Here is a 14,607-nt window from a genome sequence, read left to right on the forward strand (position 1 = left end):
TAATGTCCAGACAGGCCTTATGTCATCCCATGTAGGTGGTACTTCCATGGCCGTCCTGATAGTAGGTTGCAATTTGATATAGTAAACAATACAAGTAAATAAAAACATGTAGGAAGACGATACACAACAAAATAAAGTAAATGTACTGAGAACAGGGAAAGTAGCCCTCCGGGAGTAGCCCACGGAAGTACAAGATCAAGGAAGTACACTATGGTGGTCGGAAGCCGAATTCGGTAGACAGTTTACATGTTGTAAACTGATAGATGGGAATGGTGGTAATATTTGTTTCGATATAAATTGTTGAAATACAATTGAATGTCGACCATGGGATATAAAAATTCATATTATAACGAAATTCTTCTAAGTCTGTAGATAAGCCACGGATGCTGAGTTTATAGCACAGACAAGGAAAAGAATATCTGTCGGATGTAATATCATTAATGATAATTATCATAACTTTAAGTGCTGCGCGACTTGGACACAGAGTCCTTAAATTACATGTATAGTGTACAAGTATATCCGACATCACAAATTTGACGTCAGAACCTGTAATGTAACTTTTTAAAGCCACTTTCTGGCACTTGGCCCTGACTTCGATGAGAACACATACAGTAGACTCTAAACGAAAGGGTAGGCCTACGGGCTGTCATGACTCAGCCTCTTTATAAACATTTACGTCTAGTAGCATAAACATAGAAAATTCTCAATCGTGTTCTACATACCCATGTGTAACTGTAAGTAACATCCGTTGCACGGGTGTTATATATGTACACGTAAACAAGTCAGTGGTAAAAAAAAACCCAATGGTATATAAATAGAAAGCCAAGCAAAATATAGTTTTATCAATTTCACTGTTTAATTGTGTGTCAGGTGTCCAGTATATACAACACACTATAGTCTATGGCATTCCAACATGATACTGTCAGTTACCCATGTTATCGCGATCGGTGATTTGTTGACCATCCAACGACATTACGATATAGGCCTTATTCACCTGTGTCCTAGACGCGCTTTGGGAATTGATGATGTCGATAAATCTTAGAATTAAACATTGTTAAAAAATTAAAGTTTACACCAAACTTTAAGGGAAGAAATGGCTGTATTGGTTGGATCAGGGAAGTCGGTGATATTTCGATTTCCAGAGAAACATTAGTAATTGTACATGAGCAATACCCTAAAATAGACGAGTCTTTCACAATACTAGAATTTACCACTTGCTTTGCCTTTAAATTATCAAAATTTGAATGTAATTACCGATTTCGGTTGCTGAGTGGAGTAATGACATACAATTAAACTTTACTACATGTACTTAGACGCAAATCTGAGTCGATACAACACAGTAGAACGCAGCGAAGATCAGCCTGGATATATGCACGGAAAGGTTTGAAAACCTAGCGTACGCGCGAGCGGTGCGATATTTTTCAAATTATTCATACCCGAATGTCCCAATACATAGCCATATTGCCATTTATAAAACAATGCCATGCACAGTTTGTTGGTGACAGCAGCTGCTAGCTGTACGGGTTGCTAGACTTCATTGAATATATGTAGGTATAGTTGAAATCATGTACTAGTAAGTAAATTTATATATGAAACAAGAGGGATGACCATATCAAAATCTTATATATAAAGTTAAAGTCGCAGACAGTGCCACATAAACACATATAATCTGATTAAAATCTGATGTATGAGCTCTGCTGCTTTATGTACCTCTTTTTCTCACGTATATTATCATTGTTTTCAACTTTGTTGTTCCATGGGAGGGAAGTGTTTTACTCCCGGAACAAAATCGAAAACAAAGGACAATATACCGAGGGGATCGAGGTAAATCGAGTAATCGGCGCGGTCGCGGTACGGGGTGGTGTCGGAAAAACCACCTCCCTCCCATTCATTATTTATGCGGAAACCAGTAAAAACTCAATCTTGTTTTGTAATGTTGAAAAAAAAATTTTTTGTCATCTTCTCTTAAAGGTATATATACAGTTATCCTCATGTGGCGCATACCTCATTCCTGGTTTAGCGGGAGTCAGCTATTGAAAAACCTCAGTTGCCGAGATAGTATACTAAGTTACACAGTTGTTAAATTTACTAACTACAATTTGTAGGAGGACATCTTAAAATTAATATCAAATTGTATGTATATTAATTTTATATTATATTAATATTCATAAGTCAAATATTTGTACTACTGTATGTCTTGTAAGCCCTAGGGACTGGGCGTGGCAATGTGTAAGTCCACACATGACACTGTAATAAATAAACATAACATAACATCAAAGAACATCCCAATTTCATACTGTGTATGCGTATGTATCTGTATCTGTATCTGTATCTGTATCTGTATCTGTATCTGTATCTGTATCTGTATCTGTGTCTATGATTTTACCGTTGCTTTCTCTGGTATAGTATATTCTCATTTTCACTCCTGGACTCAAACAAACTCGACTTGACTATTTAGTAGGTGTGTGTCGTCAATAATGTATTGACACTTTACGCAAATTTAGTCTAAATTTGTGAATTTGTCACATATTTTCAACTAGTCTAGAATTCTAAACGGGTACAGTGTATTACGTATTAAAAACCAGTTTAGAATTCTAGACTAATTTTCAACCAACTCTATGACCATATGTTTTGGTACATACAATGTAGTAGTCTGGAATTCACGGTTTTCAAGTTATTACTGTATGGTTCAATATAATGTCAGACCACTAGAGATATAACCAAGATTCATACACAAGTTACTACAGAAGACATTTCAATTAGGCGGCACGATAAATATGTCAGACCTCTGTATTTTTTGTTTGTGTAATTCGTAACAAAAAACTTTGTGTGAGACGCGGTAAGTGTAAAAAAAACATCGCCCAGTTGAAACTCTATAGCCACTCTGGTTTTGTAGTGAAGTGGTCAATTATAATTTGTTTACAAATTTATAAACTTGTTTTTAGTTTGCAGAAATGCTAGAACTTGTTAATTTCCATAATTTATGCCTACGATGGACTTTCCTTGAGATATGGACTAAGTCGTTGGGGGTAGGGTGAATGTCCAACTAAGATTTTTGTTTTCAAACTGGCGTTTCGGGCTTGACAACCATTACTTTTAATTTGTCGCACTTATTTGTTCACAGATCTTCACACAAGTTATCGAGTATTAAATCAAATATATGAGTGTGAATAAAATGTACAATGAAAGAACGAACCAGCTATAACTGGAATCGGAACAGAGTCCAAAACTACCAAGACACAGGCATTTTCACAGTACTATATACACTATCATGTAACACGTTACATGTAGTATATGGGGATTGTGTACAGTCCATTACAAGTTACCATTCACCGCCTCTGTTTACCTTAATACAACCACTCAAAAATTTAACGAATAACAAACACTGTGATCGTGCTAAAAGTCGGTGTTGAATATGTAGTGTCTTGGTTGTTGTAAAACAGAGCCTGTGAACAGTAATAACGATGTAATGTGTGTAATGTAGTCCTGCTTGCATACGGAGGAATTCGGGACTCGATTCTGACAATTGTCCCTCCCCCTCCTTAGAGTCAAGTCAGTAATACAGACTCGTGCACCGTCATAGAAGCAGGACTATGTGTAATGATATTGCATAATTATAACAATGAATCAAAAGTGATGTTTTTCTAATAACACACCAACTTCTTGATAACAACGACCATTGTGCAATATAGTTGTACAACTTCAGTTGTTTAACCTGTCAAGATTATTTCAGCTATACGACGTGTCGTGTTGACTTATTAGCCACCACTTCAAGAGAAAAGAGAGTTGATAAGACGGAACAACTCGACTCGACGTACGCGGTATTTCAACGACTTTACACAATCGGGAACTTTGAAGGTTTTTTTCGCGCAACTTCCTGACTTCGAAATCAGGTCGAATCTTGTAATTTGCACGCTGACCGACCACAATGCCAAATATTCAAAACGGTGTCATACCGAGACTGATCAGACAACTGACAAACATAGTATTATTCGGTTGACTGAGATCAAAATAACGAGTTTACTAAGAAAAAGATGAACAAATATAATGATTACATTTGTAATTATGGGAAAATGTTTCATCAAACACTTGCTTGTATTTTTTCCGATTCTGTCTTTATGTTTTGAAATCAAGGCCCGAACTTGTTTGTGTGAAGTCTCGTGTCATGTACCGCTTTGATCACACCGCTAACAAACTCGTGATATCGCCGGGTGGTGGCACTACAAATCCGCGTCCGTTATCTTTCCTTAAAACTTCGATTGCTCAACATTAGCTTGCAAAAACATTACACCCAATTATCATTTAAGCAATGATTTTTTTCGTTCTTCTTAATTAAGGAAAAAGGAAATAACGACTGATATAATTCGACAGGTGCAGTTGGCTGGAATGCATATCCTCGTTCCGAGTTCCCCCTAAAAGTTTGAAACAATACGAACAAAAGACTTGTTGAGTGATATTTGGATTACGTGACGTTGTTGCACTGTACAAGTTTCCTCACGTGACATGTGCAGATTGCATCCATTGCTTTTCGGCAGAATTACAAGTAATAGAAACATCTCGATTTGCAAGGAAACTTCGTCCGTTTCCACGGGCAGTAGTGTAAATGAAAGCCCGTCCCTTGCGGTCGGAAGATGGTTAGAATCGACGTCGTTGTTGATCTACAGGTGTGTGTGTATTTACCAGTCGGCTGTGATAATATACAATTTTGTTGGAAAAATAAGCAGAATATTCATCATGCATGTTCTATAAAAGTTTCTTCTGCCACCAAAGGAATATGGATTTCTCATCAGACTTTAGATGGAGAATACGTAGAAAAAATGGTATGAACGTACGTAGCCGCCTTAAAATTGCTGTACTGTACTTTCCATATACATGTGTTATCACAAGGATACTTTTGTATTTTAGTCTGCAGACCATAACATTTGTGTAGAAATATTAACCCTTACCTGTTTTAAACTGTTATTGAAGTTCGTCATTTGTCAAATGTCAAATCAAGATATGGAATAATATCTCAAGCGAAATTGTGCGAGTTTGTATTTAAAAATTGAAAATATTTCAGATTTACAACCTGAATAAAAGTTATACATTTAGGCTAAATTACGCAAATCATTTTGCTGATATATTTTAAAACCTTTTAAGTTTGACGTAGAGTTTCTTATTTACGTACCACAACCGTTCACCTAAATGCTAAAAGTCGGGTTTGGTTACACGTAAAGGTATGTGAACAACAAATAGCGGCAATGATAAAAAGAAAAGGAATTGTCTCATAATCTTTGAGGGCGCATGTCACTCTTATTAGAGGTAAATAATAGTCATAATCGTGAACTACACTGTAGAGATAATGTTTGGTCGTAAATTGTGAGCCCCCTAAAAAAACAAAAGTAATCATCTAATATGTGTTGAGGGCGCATGCCACTCCTATCAGAAGTAAACAATACTCCAGAGTCTTTGAACAACGGAAACGAAGTGTAAAGATTCAATTCGGCCATATAATGTTTGGTTGAGTATTGTCACTTTTAAAAGAAAGTTTTCACCAGAACGATTTCTGTTCTGACTTAATCACATAAGCAAAACACAAACTCTGATAAAACGCACACATATGAAATTATTAATTGTTATCTCACTACACACACCAATCAATTTTAAATAACAATCGCTACCAAAAGTCAGATCAGACAGGACAAAGCTTAAGTGTGTCATGTCATAAATGTCTTTACTGTCAGTTTTTGTATTTTTATTAATGTATAAAGTCATCGATCGTTGTAGGAATATGCAGAAAACATCATGCAGCTAAATTTACTCTCTAAACCTATTTTATATGTTCGCATTGAAGTATAACTTCCATGGTTATAGGTCATGTATTTGCACACAATTATTATTCAGATAAAACATATTTCATCATGTTTTTAAAGAATACGACAAAAAATAATCTGCGTCTGAATACAGACTATGTTCTCTCCAGTGAGGCATATTTATCGATATAGATGTATATTATATAATGATAGCGTATAACCCTCCTACAACTTTTTATTACACATGATAATTAATGTCAAAGTACCGTCGTTGGCGGCGCTATCATCATCTGTGCTCCCCCAAACTCATGCCCCAAACTACGCTATTTATTCCGTTGACCCTTTATTTGCGTGTATTTGAAGAAGAAAATATCACAACCTTTACTTTGCGTTCAAACTGGGAAAGGAAAAACATACATGCGTATACAGCTGTGATGCGTTCGTGTGTTGTTTGTATCGCAACCATATTGAATGACATAACCATAGCCATCACCATAAGACAACGGTATGCACTGCTAGCTGTAATTTTTCGTTAAGCCCAAATAAAAAAACAGTGTTTCCGATAGCCAGACCGACCCTACTTCATAAACATTCTTTTCACATGCAAAAAGGTAAAATGTATGAAAGCCACCTAGTTTTTCACTGTCGACCCAGAGTCGATCCTAAACATTTGTTTACGTATTATTGTGAGAGAAAAAAATGAAATCGCGAAAATTATGAATTCCTCGGGGGAAATAATGGATGCGGAAACTAACATCAACTTCAAAAGACAATATAAAGCCGTAGTGTAGTAGCTATATATCTGATATGATGGGATGAAACCAATAACCTACACTAGACTCTCACTGCACATGAAAAAAAAAACTACCTCAGCGACACCACCAATTCTAAATTGAGCGTAATCGGAACCACACAATTTTTTTACTGAGGCCTAAAGCAAACAGTTTGTCAGTTTTCAATAAGTTTATTGCAGTTTTGAACATTAAAATGAAATATAACGATTGGGGTGACTAGTTTATTTCTCTTCCATGTTTGCAAAGTCTCTGTAAACGGAGATCAGCCAATGGATGCAGAAGGAGAGGAGGAAAGTTATATTGAATCATGAAATGTTAGGAACATTTGATTGCTATTTGAAAGCTCTGCTATGAAAGGTTATCCATAAATCATAGACCCTCCACCAACGTTTCGGGAGGTTCTATAATAAGAAACACCATATGACCATGTAATGATGTAGACCAGAGGATGCAGGCCCTGAGACAAATGTGAGAGGATGTGGACTGGCAATCCATTGTCAAGACGATAGCAGTCATATGCAAATTTACGTTTTGCTCTTTGACCTACACTACCGGAAGACGCATGGCGGTCAACATGGCGCGAGTTCTATCTGTTGTCCTTCTAATGTTTTACAAGTAAGTGGTTTAACTTTTCGATATTTCTTACATCGAGAATTTAAATTTTGCATGACTGAAAATGCTCGCCACTCAGAATACCTCTGCCCATCTACATTCTACAAACATTGACATTACCACCGTGCTATCCTTGTTCATAGCATTGCCATTGACAATCGACCAGTAGTGGCACATTGCTGTCATTGAAACGAGAAATGACCCTGGGAAACGATCGAGCTCATATCTAACACAGAAAAGCAATGTAACCAATGTAATCATAAGCAGAAAAATATTGTATATGATAGCTATATTAATATAGTTTACCATTTTACCTAGAACGTGGCAAACTGATAACGAGGAAGATTAAAAACGCGACCCGAAACAAGTAATTGAATTTGAAATTGTAACTTCGACTAACGCGGCCATTTTGAAAATGATAACATGTCCGACGAAAACGAAGTTGAACGGGATTGCTCTCTGAAAATTACTGCAGTGGAGCTGAAGAGAGAAGTTGTAGACAATGCTGCATAGTTAGCAGAAATTCCTCAAAATCTTTCTGATTTCTCCTCTCCTAGCCGTCCTTGAATTCAGGCAAATCTCACCGTGTATTATGACCGTGTAACGTTCAATGCCATGGTTTTGTGAAATGAAAGCGAAACAATATTCGTAGGATTGCCTGTGCAGTGATGATGGAAACACTCTCAAGTTTGAGTTTTGATACCAAACTTTCAAACTGGACTTCGATCATTGATCGATTGTAGAGCAACGATGTACACGGAAAACAAAGATTTTGGTTAAAATATTTGTAAATCGTTTTCGGAATACGTCCGTAACGGTTTACGGTTTAGCTTTACAACCTGTAATAATAATACATCCAAATTCACACATGTAACAAAGCTATTGTGTGTTGTGATCGATACGCAAATGTTTTAGTTCAACTCTTTACGTTTTTTTTCACTCCAATTTTGTACATCAGTTTTGTGTTGTTTGAAGGACATAAATTGTTGTGTTGGACATTGCCTTGCCATAAAACGAAATTATGGCAATACCGTTAATTTGTAGGCGTGTTGACAGATATGCACTACTGTACTAGAACTGATGCAGCATGATACAGTATTACAAATCCCTCATACAGTGTACCTGTATGGAAACTTTCCGAGTTGTATTCATATGACATACTAAACATTCTGTAGGCTAGCTAAGCTGAAAAGTTTAGACTAGGGTTATATATACAACTTGTGAAGATAGCTGGGGAAAATTCTGACAGATTAGAGTGGAATTGAATAACATACACTATACAGAGTAGCCTTGGTCAAGACTGCTTGATTCAGTAAAACATTGCGTACAAGATGTCAACCTATAGGTAATTGTACTCATCTGGTCCCCATTGGGTTTGAAATGTTGTTACCCTTACATCAAAATTAATATTGTTATGACAAAGTGGTGAAGTGTCAATCTTTGAATGCATCATGGGGACATACATGAACCCATTGTCAAACATGTTACCAAGTTAACAGCAATATTAGTATTTGAAATCTCTCTTAGCTCCCCAGTATTAAACTTTGTAATATTTACAGCGAAAACATACATGAGCAACTGTATATTGTAATTGCTAAAAGTAGTGACTGGGATCAAGTGCTAACTTTTTAACTTATATGTTTACTTCACAGCTTTTTATGGATATCTACTGCTTCCAGACTAAATGTTCCAAAGATTCTATTACCCTATTATCATGGTGAGAGACCAATCAACTTTACTCTTGAAGCTCAGGATGGCTGCTATTCCTGGTAAGTTCACCTAAATTTGAATCTAGTAAACAATTTGAGGCTCAAAATGGTCACTATTAAAGTTCAACTAGATGTGTATCTAGTGCATAATCTGAGGCACAAGGTGGCTGCTCATGGGTAAATCTTACCCAAGGACTTCAACCAGTCAAAAGAAAATCAAATGGCAGTGATGAAACTTGAGCGGGTAACTTGCAGATTCTGAACAAGTCACTTTACCGCTCCAGAAAGTAAATCTATAATTTATTGTTATGCTGTGTTTGTGTTGTGTCTAAATGATGTACAATACACAAGATTTAATTTTCAAATTCTTGTTTTACAGGAGAAGTGAAAGACCAGAGATAGCTTCTGTGCAAGCAATTCCAGATGATACTGGTAAAGCATGCTCCAATAGGGCTACAGTTACAGCATTGTCAACACACCCAACCAGACTTAATACAAAAGTATTTGCAGAGGAGCAAGGTAAGTTTTGTAGTCTTAGAACAAGGTAATTATAGTAGTCTTGGAACGAGGTAATCATAGTAGTCTAGTAACAAGATAATTACCAAAGTCTAGGAACAAAAAGTTCAGTCAGATGTATTTATGCCTGTAGTACACACGTATTGATTGCTGCTATCAATTTGAATGTAGCGTGATAAAATAACACCTCAGTAAGTTACTCAACTTTGAAATCTTGTTAAGCCCTGCTGAACTTGGTGTGTGTTTAGTGTTCATTTGGAGGCTTTCCTTCAAGGATGTAGGGAGAAACAACATATGATGAGAATGCAAATACCATGATCTCTGTGTCTTAATAGCATCCCTCAGCATATTGGTTGTAGGTGAAATGTGGGAACATGTGAATGAATGAATGAATGGAGGAAGGAAGTGTAACAGTATTTAGCATGTAGTATTGTACACTGTAGTTTATGACTGTCCCATAACTTCAACAATATCTGTCATTGTTGTACTTAATGTTGAGAAAAACTTGGAAACCAATACCAGTTATCTGTCAACATCTGTGTAAACATTTTCATGCGAGGTATTTTTGGCATGATGGTAATTTTAATACAACATATTTTTGGTATAAACGTTTTCTTGTGAGGTACTCTTGAAATGATCGTAACTTGTTACATGTTTATCATTTAATCACAGGAACAGGACATATTCTACGCTGTGATGTCATAGTTGATGTCATATTTTCAATTGACATTGTCACCATCACACAAGTATTATATTTAGATGATTCTCCTGAACAGTTTGAAGTGAGAGCAAAGGATGATGAAGGTAAGGGTATCCTGTGATGTCTAAAATGTATTGTAATAATAATTTATTCCCAATAGTATATAGTATTACAAATTACAAATACTAGTCAAGATGAATAATTATGTATATCAATAGCTAACAGGAAAGGGGGAATGGAAATAGTTGTCTTGCAACTGATCTAGTCCAGCCCCTATAAATACATTTGACAATTGACAAAAAAATTAATATTATCTGGTCATGTCCAATATAACATACTAAATCTGGGATCCTCAAAACTTACAAATACATACAATACACACAGCAAAAATAAATAAATAAATACATCCATGTGTCTTTTCTGTGTGCAACTAATTATGTTTTGTTTATATTTAACGTGATTGCCATAGTTGTAAATTAACCATGGCTAGACTGGGAAGAAAGCCTCAAAGGCTCATATAATCCCTTGTAGTGTTCATGTATTGGTTCAGTCTAATTTTTAAAGTCCACAACAATCTATAGTATATTGTAGTTCAATCATTGCTCTTGTTGAAAACAAGCATGGCATAAAACTACTTCAGACGTGGACATGTTTTCTTGGTTGCACTAATCTGTATATATATTTGTATATCTATATCTATATCTATATCTATATCTATATGTATATGTATATGTATATGTATATGTATACATGTATCTATATCTATATCTATATGTATATGTACAACGGTATAGTCTGTACACTCATGTAACGCCAGTTGCTTTGGTGTTGTTTTTACAGGTAACACATTCAGCAGTCTTGAAGGTCTACAGTTTGAATGGACACTAATATCTGAAACAGAAAGTGGAAGAATCATAGATGCTAATACTATACTAAGGTATGTAGGACTGTTCAAACATTCTGTGAAACCTTGTCACTGCTGCTTCAATATTGTATATCTGGTGTCATTTCTTACACTTCTGCTTATATGTTGTGGAGTTTTAGTATTTCTGTGTTTATCATAATTGGTAGTTTGGCAGTTGGATGCCATGGTGTTTTCATATTGGAAATTCTAGTACTTGGATGTACTTGCGCCATGAGAGTGACATATTTTTAAAAAACATAGATTTGGTTAGCCAGTGACATGTTATCTTGTGATTACCTAATACTGTCTTTGTTTGAAATCTTCTCTTAGCTTACCTCATTCAAGTAAAGTCATCAGTATTGATTCAAGGTTGTATCATTATTGTTTAGAATTTTTCAAATCATTGAAAATACTAGTATTTAGATGCATGAAAGTGGCATATTTGCATCGAAAAAACAACAACATTATTTTATCAGTGAAATGTGTTATATAATTGTTGTGTAGAATTTTACCATTTGAACCAACCCAATACACACCGCCACCTTACATAGCTGAAATGGAGAAGAAAGGACAACAGGGTGATATTATACTTATAGAAGGTCTCAAGACAGGGAGTGCTAAAGTTAGTACTAAACTCAAGGCATTTGGATTCAGGGTAAGTGTCAGAGCTTACAGTACAGTAGAGTCAAGTGTTATTGACACCTTCATACTAGCTGAATGAGCATACAGTTTAGATTAGACGAGATATCAAGTTCATTTTGAGAAATCGTTGTGGTTCAATGGTTAGAGTAAAGTAAACTTTGTGTACAGTAGACCTGTTGCTGGTTCCAAGATGCATCATGCATCTCCCCATATTACATACACATGTATTCTGTACATACAGGGGGTATCCATGCAGTACGTAGGGGGATGGTTGTCATCTGACTGTACCCTTGGTTTAACAAAAAAAAAATCCTTCTCTGTCATTAATGGTGTTTAGTCTCTTCAGTAAAATCACTTATAATTAAAGAGATCAACACATCCTTTTGTCAAGTCACAATGAAAATGTTATTTCAAATGTAATAAAGACAAAACAAGCATAAATATAACAACATAACTGACGCAATGCATCTTGGAACTGGAAAATCAAGTTTTCCCCAATTTTCATGCAGTATATTAGAAGACCTACAGGAACACAATTCCTATGGCTTGGTAATTTAATATTCTTTTTTTTTGTAGGAGGTGAAACCCAGCATAGTACGGGTGATAGTCATCGATAACTTGGCATTAAACCCACCATATGATGTCTACTTACTTGTACATGCACACATTAAGTATAAAGTCGGCAAACTACGACAAGGAAAATATACATGTAAGTTATACTTGGTGTCTGATAGAATACAACTATTTATTCAGATATTATTTATGTGACACTCTCTACTTTTTAAGTATTGCTTTATTTCAATAGTGTGTACTTTACTAGTGAAACATTCCCTGATGCTAGAATTTGAATATTATGTCACTAAGGGTGCTTATAATTTGCTCTGTCTGTGTGTCTGAACACACCTGTTTCTCTAATTTTTAAAACACAATTTGATTTCAGTCAAAGACACTATTCCTAACAAATGTGAGCATATTTGTGCAAGTCCAGGCTGTGTGTTTTTAACTCTAAATTTGACATCTGCAGTCAAGAAAAGAATTGATATTTGTCTTTATGATTTATTTGTAGTGGTGACCCTGCCATCGTCTCAGTACTGGTTGGAAATCAAAGACAGCAGGTTTGCTAGTCTTGATACTGCTACATGTACAGTGACAGGAATCACTCAGGGAGATACTGAGATCATACTCAAAGATAAAAGTATCCTTAACTAGAAAGAGTTCACCAGTTGAAGACAAATCTTGATTGCTTGACGTCTTATTAATTCAAGACGTGATAATTAACATAGAATGTACTTTGAAAATAAACTCTTGGATTTTTTCTGTTATTTTTATTCAAGAAACTCCAACCCATTGTCACTTATACTCGATATTTAAAAAAAAACTGAGTCAAAATGATATCTAAAATTAGACATTTGAGAATCCAATATGGCTGCCAAATACTGTGTTAACGCAATGGGTGAACATCGTCATAAACCACAGCATCTTTTACAGCACTGTCCATGCAAGAGGTATTGTTTTTTGTTGTGTCAGCAGAAAAATTGTACTCTGGCTTTTGAGGATGTGGGAAAATAAAAGATTGAAGACCTTAAACCCTCAAATTTCTTGAAACAGACCAGGAACAAACTTTCATTTGTCAGAGTTTGGAGAGAATTGATTTCCATTGTAATTTGTCCCAAGTTTGCATTTAAACTTGAAGGGATACAGTCTAGCTTCAGACATGTTTTCATCTAAATGTTTCATTCTTGCATAACACTCATTTAGCATTATTTTCAGGTTGATGTGAACTCATTAGTATAACATAATTTATGCATGTGCATTTCCTCTGCAATCCTGACATCAATGACAAGTTTTGGACGCACCCAAAAATTATGTCAAGTTATTTATTTGATTTAGCTAACTGCTATGCTCCTCATTTCATGATATACTAGTGGTGATTAGACATGCTTTTCCAATCAATAGGACCCTATTGAGGGCTGTTACTATCAGTACGTATGCCAATCAGTTTGATATGTGAGTGGTTTCCTTATAGTTTTGAATCAGATGTGAAGGAGGAATTAAGTCAACCCACAGCTGGTATACATGTTGTAGAACCCAGTTACCTAGGTAAGAATACAGACTATTTATACCATAATTGCCCTAGATTATAAGATGTATTTGACCAATTTCTATACAATCTATAGCCTGAACATCATTTGTACAAATCTTGACACAACTTTATTTGTACAGATGTGATTTGCATATGTGTTTGTGGAAGAGAGACCATACCTTCAATACCTCAGCAAACTGGCATCATCATAAACCACAGCCTCTTTTCCAAGACACACCATAGGAAAATAAGATCTGGTTTGTGAGAAAGTAAACTGGATTCTGGAATAGAAAGAAATATTTGACATGTAGAAATATATACATTGTTTTCTGTAAATATTTATCCCACATTTGCCATTTCCAGTGACATTGTATGTTAACTATGAATTGTAGTAGTCTAGACTGTCAACTATACACAGTATTAAAAAAATTTTGTGTTTGCAGGTTTTGTTGTTCTTCCTGGCAGAAATTGGGTCTTAGAGACAAGTCGAAAGTATGAAATTATTATAGAAATATATGACAAGGACAGTCATAAAATACATGCATCAGAGGTAAGAGAAGTTATTTATGTATAAAATGCCATCCATGTCAACAGAATAGAATGAGAGACATAGTGTTAGAGGATTGTTAGATGGTTATAAATGATCAATTTGTGATATAAAACTTGTTCATCTACATTCAAACATTGGTGGCGCTCTTTACACTCCTTCACCACTGCCATAGTTCGGCTGTCGTGAGGTGATTCACTACATACAACATAATTCTCCCAAGCTACTGAGTTTGCCTGTAACAAACTGTGCTAAAACTAGCCTACTTGTGAGTTTCTCCATCATGGTGTAGTCTTTCACTCCGTGGT

The 14,607-nt window shown here is 35.6% G+C and overlaps 1 protein-coding gene across 1 annotated transcript in view; it reads left to right on the forward strand.

Annotated features, from left to right (window-relative positions):
* Window positions 1-7,621: 7,621 nt before the first annotated feature.
* LOC144446282 (nuclear pore membrane glycoprotein 210-like) overlaps window positions 7,622-14,607 on the forward strand; it is a 29,775-nt gene continuing 22,789 nt past the window's right edge. The window contains exons 1-10 of the mRNA XM_078136031.1: window positions 7,622-7,710; window positions 8,851-8,967; window positions 9,287-9,426; window positions 10,096-10,227; window positions 10,964-11,060; window positions 11,532-11,682; window positions 12,246-12,378; window positions 12,736-12,864; window positions 13,707-13,769; window positions 14,196-14,302. Of these exons, the coding sequence (XP_077992157.1) occupies window positions 7,622-7,710; window positions 8,851-8,967; window positions 9,287-9,426; window positions 10,096-10,227; window positions 10,964-11,060; window positions 11,532-11,682; window positions 12,246-12,378; window positions 12,736-12,864; window positions 13,707-13,769; window positions 14,196-14,302 (1,158 nt within the window). The remainder of the gene's footprint in view (window positions 7,711-8,850; window positions 8,968-9,286; window positions 9,427-10,095; window positions 10,228-10,963; window positions 11,061-11,531; window positions 11,683-12,245; window positions 12,379-12,735; window positions 12,865-13,706; window positions 13,770-14,195; window positions 14,303-14,607) is intronic.

This window comes from Glandiceps talaboti, chromosome 15 (genome assembly GCF_964340395.1).
Source record: "Glandiceps talaboti chromosome 15, keGlaTala1.1, whole genome shotgun sequence".
Taxonomy (NCBI): domain Eukaryota; kingdom Metazoa; phylum Hemichordata; class Enteropneusta; family Spengelidae; genus Glandiceps; species Glandiceps talaboti.